The 10,462-nt window shown below is 31.4% G+C and overlaps 1 protein-coding gene across 1 annotated transcript; it reads right to left on the bottom strand.

Moving 5' to 3' along the window:
* Positions 1 to 1,283: 1,283 nt before the first annotated feature.
* On the bottom strand, positions 1,284 to 1,808 carry COX6CL (Cytochrome c oxidase subunit 6C-like). Its single transcript, XM_075300654.1, has 2 exons — positions 1,528 to 1,808; positions 1,284 to 1,461 (listed from the first exon to the last, which is right to left on the bottom strand). Exons 1-2 carry the CDS (start codon positions 1,677 to 1,679, stop codon positions 1,359 to 1,361), a joined length of 255 nt encoding a protein of 84 aa, XP_075156769.1. The 5' UTR covers positions 1,680 to 1,808; the 3' UTR covers positions 1,284 to 1,358.
* Positions 1,809 to 10,462: the final 8,654 nt, after the last annotated feature.

Raw genomic sequence — 10,462 nt, 5'->3', positions numbered from 1 at the left:
TACTGGGCTATTGTCAAGCGGAACCTAAAGAAGACCAACTGCTAAGGACGAGCAGCAGTTCAAGGCAAACTGGCTTTCTGCGGCGAAGAAGGTGGACAAGGTACAAAATCTGATGGCAGGTGTCAAGCGTGAGGCACGGCAATTCGGATTTGGAAAAGCGAAAGCCTAACTGAATATTTTTCCTGAATTTTATAATAATTGAACTTGAAAAAGGAATTTAATTTGATTTTTTAAATAAACGATTTCACCGATTTATACGCGTTTTCCCTTGACCAAATTTTGACCGTATCACCCTTTATGGACCGATTTCAACCAATTTTTGCATGGGTGTTTGAGGCCATATATTAACACCACGTACCAAATATAAACTGAGGCAGATGAATTTTGGTCTTCCAAGAGGCTCCGGAGGTCAAATCTGGTGATCGGTTTATATGTGGCTATATATAATTATGGACCGATGTGGACCAATTTTTGAATGGTTGTTAACGACCATATACTAACACCATGAACCAAATTTCAGCCGGATCGGATGAATTTGCTTCTCTTAAAGGACTCGCAAGCCAAATTTGGGGGTCCGTTTATATGGGGGCTATATATAATTATGGACCGATGTGGACCAATTTTTGCATGGTTGTTAGAGACCATATCCTAGTACCGTGTACGAAATTTCAGCCGGATCGGATGAAATTTGCTTCTCTTAGAGGTTTCGAAAGCCAAATCGGGGGATCGGTTTATATGGGGGCTATATATAATTATGGACCGATGTGGACCATTTTTTGCATGGTTGTTAGAGATCATATGCTGACACCACGTACCAAATTTCAGCCGGATCGGATGAATTTGCTTCTCTTAAAGGACTCGCAAGCCAAATTTGGGGGTCCGTTTATATGGGGGCTATATATAATTATGGACCGATGTGGTCCAATTTTTGCATGGTTGTTAGAGACCATATCCTAGTACCGTGTACCAAATTTCAGCCGGATCGGATGAAATTTGCTTCTCTTAGAGTGTCTGCTAGCCAAATTTAGGGGTCCCCCTTCCTATTGTGGAGGGTATAAAAGTGAACTGTGGAACTAAATGATCGAAAGCCTGATTAGTTTCAATTAATTAGGCCACAATGCATTTTCCCCTCAGATCCATACTATTTTAGCTCTATCAAATAGAACTTTAGGATATTTAATTGAAAAAAAAAAACTATTAAAAAATTTTCAACTTTAGTTTCAGAGAACTCTTTGAACTCCCCGAACTTGGTACCCCATCGGATTAAATTATTTCCTTACTGGTTATAAATCAAATCTTCTATTATTAATATTGTTTTATGAAAAATTACAAATAAGCATATCCATAACTGATACCTATTATTTCTTGTTATTCAGAGCTTTGGGAGTCGATGATGGAGGGCACGAGTCCAAATAACCGCCTTCCTTCATGCGTAAAAATGAAGCCATGGGATCATAAGTTCTAAAAGAAGAAAAAAGAAAACAATTCATTAAAAACTACAAAATTATCACAAAACAATAGACTTACGAATAAAAATTTGCATATTTCTGTTTTCGTGGTAAATTATGCAATAGATAACAGGCTGTCGATGCACTCAGCGAAAGAACCAGACCAAAACAAATTTGCTTAACAGATTTATAGAAATGACAATGATGCATAGGAAACTGAGGTTTGGTCATGATTATTCTAAAATATTTAGCCGTCCAATGGAATTAGAAATATTAAAATGAAATTTTACAAAAATTCAATAAGAAAATTGATTGACGTTTCCTTTGGTATGCGGTTCAGTTGTTTGCTCACCCATAAAATGAATGAAAATTATTATTATTTTTTTTTTAATAAAACTTCTACAGCAATATCTAAGAAAACTTGATTTACGAAAATGTTCCTTTTCCCAAAAATTGGCTAACAGTATGTCAAACATAAGTTACCCCCATTCTACCTTTGCTTTCTTTCGATGAGATTTCAAATCTCAATGTTCTGGAAAATTGCACCCACTTTTGCTGAAGTGGACTCTCAGTTGGAATTCCCCACATGATTGTGATATGTCAAATGGCGTTCATATCAAAACTCACTTTTCCACATTTATTGAAAAGAGCATGAGTGAGTGTGTCTGCCTTTTTTTTTGGATAGAAAGAACATAACCAACTATCTCGGAATAGTTAGAACAACGGCAGAACAACATTGGAACTAATGATGCTAATGTTCGTTCACTTGACTTGAGTGCCAACGTTTAAATGATGGCTGGCAGCAAGATGCAGATGAAGACGAATGTGTGAATGAGTGTGTGTGTGTTGTTTTTGTATACAGGAAGAACATTTCGGATCACATTTTTCCATTTAGGCATCCAGTACTACCCAGTGAAATATTATTGGCAATAAAAGCCTGTAAGGAAAATCGTTCCGGATATATGTTACTGTATTGCAGTTCGTATTGTTCTGTAGACTTTCACTTACTTTGTATAGACTAAATCATCGAAATTAGTTGCCCCTAGTTGACATGTAAATGTAGCTACATATGACATGTTATCACAGTTGGTAGAATTCTACAAAAAAATGGCAGAGTTTTTACTGTTTGGTAGATTTGTAAAATATTCCACTCCACCTAAGAGATACTGCGCAAATTTTCTCTAGAAATAACATATTGAGAAAAAAAAACCAGTAAAGAAAGTCTAAAGTCGGGCGGGGCCGACTATATTATACCCTGCACCACTTTGTAGATCTAAATTTTCGATACCATATCACATCCGTCAAATGTGTTGGGGGCTATATATATATAAAGGTTTGTCCCAAATACATACATTTAAATATCACTCGATCTTGAAGAATTTGATAGACTTCTACAAAATCTATAGACTCAAAATTTAAGTCGGCTAATGCAGACGGACGGACAGACAGACGGACAGACAGACGGACAGACAGACAGACGGACATCGCTAAATCGACTCAGAATTTAATTCTAAGCCGATCCGTATACTAAAAGGTTGGTCTATGATTACTCCTTCTTGGCGTTACATACAAATGCACAAACTTATTATACCCTGTACCACAGTAGTGGTGAAGGGTATAAATATGGGAAACGTTTAAATCTGAAGCAATTTTAAGGAAACTTCGAAAAAGTTTATTTATGATTTTTCGCTCGATATATTTGTGTTAGAAGTTTAGGAAAATTAGAGTCGTTTTTACAACTTTTCGACTACGCAGTGGCGATTTTACAAGGAAAATGTTGGTATTTTGACCATTTTTGTCGAAATCAGAAAAACATATATATGGGAGATATATCCAAATCTGAACCGATTTCAAGCAAATTTGGCACGCATAGTTACAACGCTAATTCTACTCCCTATGCAAAATTTCAACTAAATCGGAGCAAAAAATTGGCCTCTGTGGGCAAATGAGTGTAAATCGGGCGAAAGCTATATATGGGAGCTATATCTAAATCTGAACCGATTTTGCTGATATTTTGCAAGTTTTTCGAGACTCATAAAATATTCGGATGTACGGAATTTGAGGAATATCGGTTGATATACACGCCAATTATGACCAGATCGGTGAAAAATATATATGGCAGCTATATCTAAATCTGAACCGATTTTTTCCAAAATCAATAGGGATCGTCTTTGAGCCGAAACAGGACCCTATACCAAATTTTAGGACAATCGGACTAAAACTGCGAGCTGTACTTTGCACACAGAAATACATCAACAGACAGACGGACGGACATCGCTAAATCGACTCAGAATTTAATTCTAAGCCGATCCGTATACTAAAAGGTTGGTCTATGATTACTCCTTCTTGGCGTTACATACAAATGCACAAACTTATTATACCCTGTACCACAGTAGTGGTGAAGGGTATAATTATAGATATAAAATTTCGAGAAAAATGTCTGTAGAAATCAAATTTGGTGCTTAGTTTTTATTATTGTTGGTTTCTTCTTTAATCATTATTATTTTTTTGATTTAAGCTTAAATTTGGGAATGAAATTTTGATAAATTTATCGATATATATATATATATATATATATATATATATATATATATATATATATATATATATATATATATATATATATATATATATATATATATATATATATATATATATATATATATATATATATATATATATATATATATATATATATATATATATATATATATATATATATATATATATATATATATATATATATATATATATATATATATATATATATATATATATATATATATATTTCTATGCGAATGAAAACAAATTTCTGTAGAAATAAAATTTTGACAACATTTTCTGTGGAATTACAATTTTGAAAAAATTTCTTCAGAAATCAAAATTTTGACAACATTTTCTATAGAAATACAATTTGGACTAAATTTTCTATGGATATAAAATTTTGACAAAATTTTCTATAGAAATAAAATTTTGACAAAATCTTCAATAGAAATAAAATTTTGACAAAATTTTCTATGGAAATAAAATTTTGACAAAATTTTCTATGGAAATAAAATTTTGACAAAATTTTCTATGGAAATAAAATTTTGACAAAATTTTCTATAGAAATAAATTTTTTACAATATTTTCTATACAAATAAAATTTTAACAAAATTTTCTATACAAATAAAATTTTAACAAAATTTTCTACAGAAATAAAAATTTAACAAAATTTTCTATAAAAATAAAATTTTGACAAAATCTACTATAGAAATAAAATTTTGATAAAATTTTCTATAGAAATAAAATTTTGACAAAATTTTCTATAGAAATAAAATTTTGACAAAATTTTCTATGGAAATAAAATTTTGACAAAATTTTCTATAGAAATAAAATTTTAACAAAATCTTCTATAGAAATAAAATTTTGAAAAAATTTTCTATAGAAATAAAATTTTGACAAAATCTTCAATAGAAATAAAATTTTGACAAAATTTTCTATAGGAATTTGTATTTTCTATAGAAATAAAATTTTGACAAAATTTTCTATAGAAATAAAATTTTGACAAAATTTTCTATATAAATAAAATTTTAAAAAAATTTTCTATACAAATAAAATTTTAACAAAATTTTCTATAAAAATAAAATTTTGACAAAATCTTCTATAGAAATAAAACTTTGACAAAATTTTCTATAGAAATAAAATTTTGCCAAAATTTTCTATGGAAATAAAATTTTGACAAAATTTTGTATAGAAATAAAATGTTGACAAATTCTTCTATAGAAATAAAATTTTGACAAAATTTTCTATAAAAATCAAATTTTGACAAAATTTTCTATGGAAATGAAATTTTGACAAAATTTTTTATAGAAATAAAATTTTGACAACATTTTCTATAGAAATAAAATTTTGACAACATTTTCTATAGAAATAAAATTTGGACAAAAATTTCTATAGAAATAAAATTTTGACAAAATCTACTATAGAAATAAAATCTTGAAAAAAATTTCTATAGAAATAAAATTTTGACAAAATTTTCTATGGAAATAAAATGTTGACAAAATTTTCTATGGAAATAAAATTTTGACAAAATTTTCTATGGAAATAAAATTTTGACAAAATTCTCTATAGAAATAAATATTTGACAATATTTTCTATACAAATAAAATTTTAACAAAATTTCCTATTTTTTATATTTTATATATATATATTTTTATATATTTTTTATAGAAATAAAATTTTGACAACATTTTCTATAGAAATAAAATTTTGACAACATTTTCTATAGAAATAAAATTTGGATAAAAATTTCTATAGAAATAAAATTTTGACAAAATCTACTATAGAAATAAAATCTTGAAAAAAATTTCTATAGAAATAAAATTTTGACAAAATTTTCTATGGAAATAAAATGTTGACAAAATTTTCTATGGAAATAAAATTTTGACAAAATTTTCTATGGAAATAAAATTTTGACAAAATTCTCTATAGAAATAAATATTTGACAATATTTTCTATACAAATAAAATTTTAACAAAATTTCCTATAGAAATAAAATTTTAACAAAATTTTCTATAGAAATAAAATTTTGACAAAATTTTCTATAGGAATCAAATTTTGACAAAATTTTCTATAGAAATCAAATTTTGACAAAATTTTCTATAGAATTAAAATTTTGAAAAAATTTTCTATCGAAATAAAATTTTGAAAACATTTTCTATAGAAATAAAATGTTGACAAAATTTTCTATAGAAATAAAATTTTGATAAAATGTTCTATAGAAATAAAATTTTAACAAAATTTTTTATAGAAATAAAATTTTGACAAAATTTTCCATAGAAATAACATTTTACCAAAATTTTCTATAGAAATAAAATTTTGACAAAATTTTGTACAGAAGTACAATTTTGACAAAATTTTCTATAGAAATAAAATTTTGACAAATTTCTATAAAAATTAAATTTTGACAAGGTTCAAGTCTAGTTCACTTTGGGTTGAGTGAATTACCCGAATTTATTCTTATAATTGGTTGATAGTTTTGCTGCAAGTAGAGGATGCTTATGAGGAATGTGGTAATTCCGAAACAGCTGTATATCCAACCATCTTGCAGTCTATAGGGTTTTGCGCAAATAAATTTGGGCAAAACTTTTAGTTTAGTCAATGCATGGTTTTAAGCTGAAATCAAAAACAACAATAATTTTGACAAAAATTTATATAGAAACTAGCGTAACCCGGCCCGCTTCGCTGCGCCTTCCGAAGTGTTTTTGTAGGAAAATTTTGCATTAACTTAGTCAACCATATCCTTCGTGCTGAAAACAAATTCGAAAAGATTTGAATTCTTTCAAACAAATCGGACTACTTGCTTTATCGTTTATAGGTACAAATACGGTATATGTAAAACGGTTCTTCTTAAAAAATGTCGTGGAGAGGGTGTACCCTTTCCTCCAAATGTTTTAAATAATGTTCTGTATTCAAGTAGTTGGACAATCTTCTATATTTCTTGTGAATTTTAAGTGTGGAAATGTATCCTTCTCCTCAACATATCTGAAAATTAAGCACTATATTATAATAACATAACATACAAAGAATTACTGTTTCCCATCCAATAAATCGGAAAAAGCAAAAATAGTAAAAAATTTTACCACATTAACAGTTGCTAAAATGCTGGAAAATGATGCAACCTCTACGTTTGCTGCCAATTCCATGTAAATTTAAGTTCTTTACTAAAAAGAAGTCTGGCAGAAGCCTGTGCAAAAATCATAAAATTATGTACCGAGTTCCCATTTACGGACAACCCTCTACTTTCATTTTAAGAAAAAAAAAAAACGGACAAAAGGGAACCCTCCCCCACCTTCGCTCCACTCCGACCTGATATCGAACTATCACGTACCCTATATAAATTTCGCAACTACTCAATAGTCCCTACAAATTCTATCGAATTAAATCGACAAAGTTTATTTCAATTTTCCCCTTCCCCAACCAGAAAATTTATAAAAATCGTGTATAAATTTAATCACCTCTTCCCACGTTCCCTGTAAATTTCATGTAGATCGGCGATGTTTAAATTTTGCTCTATTGTTTTAAAGGGACGTCACTTTCCCCGATACAATATCGACAAACACCGTAGTGAATAGCACCCCTAACCTTCCCTGAAAATTCTTGAAACTTTGCTTCAAGTGTGGGGGGGGAAGGAAGTGTCCTCTTCGTTCATAACCTTCCCCCACTGCCTATGTAAATTTCAAGAAAACTTAAGAATTGTTTTTTTTTTTTAGTTTTAGAGGAGGACCTCCTCCCCGACTAAATATCGAAAAGTGATGTAGCGTATCTTTTGTAAACGTCCCAGAAAATGTCAAGCAAATTATAAGCCTAAAAGGGCGGCCTCTCTTCCGTCCAAATATCACAAAATCAAGTATCAACTGTTAATATCGTAACCCCTCCCCAGTCCTCTGTAAATTTCAAGTAATTCGGTAAATGTTTAATTGTTTCTCTGTATGTACTTAAGAGAAGCGGATGTCTCCCTATGCCCTTTTATTTTTATTAAAAAATCAAGAACCTGATATAAATTTCAAAACCCATTTTTTCCGTAAAATTTCAATCGGGGGAGTTTAGTTTTGTTTGTACTTTCAAACAAAAAAATTCGGGCTAAGGGGTGGTCCCCCTCCCCGACCAAATATCGAAAAATAATGTAGCGGATTTTTGTCTAGATGCCAACCCAAACATTCAATGAAAATTTCAAGCAAATCGCATAATTTTGTTCCAAGTTTCAAAAAGTAGGGCAAGGGGGAGGTCCCCCTCCTCATCCACATATGAAATCATCGGGTACCCCATATTAATTCCATATCCTCACCACATGTTCTCTGTAAATCGCAGATAATTTAGAGAATTTTAGTTTTTTCACTGTACTTAAAAAAAAAGTCGAACGAAGGGGAGGTCCCCCTCCGCCTCCAAATATCGAAATAAAAAGTAGCGGATCTTTGTCTAGATGCCAACCCCAATCTTCAATGAAAATTTCAAGCAAATCGGTCAACTTTGGTCTAATTTTCAAAAAGTCGGACAAAGGGGAGGTTCCTCTCCGCGACCATATGTCAAAAAATGAGGTACCCTATTTTCAGCACATGAGTGCACCCCACGATCTCTGAAAGTTTCAAGTAAATCAGTTCAGCCGTTTTCGCGCCAACCCGGAACATACAAATAAACAAACAAACATAATTTGAATTTTATATATATAGAAGATAGATAAAATTAGAACAAAAATTTCTATAGAAATAAAAGTTTGATAAAATTTATTATAGAAGTAAATTTTTTACAATATTTTCTATACAAATAAAATTTTAACAAAAGTTTCTATAGAAAATATGATATCGGTTCAGATTTAGATATATCTCCCATATATAGCTTTCGCCCGATTTACACTCATATGACCACAGAGCCCAATTTTTAACTCCGATTTAGTTGAAATTTTGCACAGGAAGTAGAATTAGCATTGTAGCTATGCGTGCCAAATTTGGTTGAAATCGGTTCAGATTTAGATATAGCTTCCATATATATGTTTTTCTGATTTCGACAAAAATGGTCAAAATACCAACATTTTCGTTGTAAAATCGCCACTGCTTAGTCGACAAGTTGTAAAAATTACTCTAATTTTCCTAAACTTCTAATACATATATGTCGAGCGATAAATCTATATATATATATAAAATTCAAATTATGTTTGTTTGTTTGTTTATTTGTATGTTCCGGGTTGGCGCGAAAACGGCTGAACCGATTTACTTGAAACTTTCAGAGATCGTGGGGGGCACTCATGTGCTGAAAATAGGGTACCTCATTTTTTGACATATGGTCGCGGAGAGGAACCTCCCCTTTGTCCGACTTTTTGAAAATTAAACCAAACTTGACCGATTTGCACGAAGTTTTCAGGGATAGTAGGGGGTGATCCCTAGACAAAGATTCGCAATTTTTTTTTCGAAATTTGATCGGGAGGGGGTACCTCCCCTTAAGCGACTTTTTGTTTGTTTGTGTGGTCCGAGTTGGCTACGAAACGGCTGAACCGATTTACTTGAAACTTTCAGAGATCGTAGGGGGCGTTCATGTGGTGAAAATAGGGTACCTCATTTTTTGACACCTGGTCGCGGAGGGGGACCCCTTTGTCGGACTTTTTGAACTTTGGACCAAAGTTGACCTATTTGCTTGAAATTTTCATTGAAGGTTGGGGTTGGCATCTGGACAAAGATCCGCTACTTTATATTTCGATATTTGGTGGCGGAGGGGGGCCTCCCCTTTGTTCGACTTTTTTTAAAGTACAGTGAAAAAACTAAAATTCTCTAAATTATCTGAGATTTACAGAGAACATGTGATGAGGTTATGGAATTAATATGGGGTACCCGATGATTTCATATGTGGATGGGGAGGGGGACCTCCCCCTTGCCCTACTTTTTGAAACTTGGAACAAAATTATGCGATTTGCTTGAAATTTTCATTGAATGTTGGGGTTGGCATCTAGACAAAAATCCGCTACATTATTTTTCGATATTTGGTCGGGGAGGGGGACCACCCCTTTGCCCGACTTTTTTTTAAAGTACAGTGAAAACAAAACTAAACTCCCCCGACTGAAATTTTACGGAAAAAATGGGTGAGGTTATGAAATTTATATCAGATTCCTGATTTTTTAATAAAAATAAAAGGGCATAGGGAGACATCCGCTTCTCTTAAGTACATGCAGAGAAACAATTAAACTTTACCGAGTTACTTGAAATTTACAGAGCACTTTGGAGAGATCGTAACCTCCGTCAACCGTAATAGTTGATACCTGATTTTGTGATATTTGGACGGAAGAGAGGCCGCCCCTTTAGGCTTATAATTTGCTTGACATTTTCTGGGACGTTTACAAAAGATACGCTTGTCGACATTTGGTCGGGGAGGAGGCCCTCCTCTAAAACTGCAAAAAAAAATTTAAGTTTTCTTGAAATTTACAAAAGCAGTGGGGGAAGGTTATGAACGAAGAGGCAACCTTCCTTGCCCCACACTTGAAGGAA

Source organism: Haematobia irritans, chromosome 3 (genome assembly GCF_050003625.1).
Source record: "Haematobia irritans isolate KBUSLIRL chromosome 3, ASM5000362v1, whole genome shotgun sequence".
Classification (NCBI taxonomy): Eukaryota; Metazoa; Arthropoda; class Insecta; order Diptera; family Muscidae; genus Haematobia; species Haematobia irritans.
Note: the sequence above shows the minus strand (reverse complement) of the source record. Positions and strands in the feature narration are given on the sequence as shown.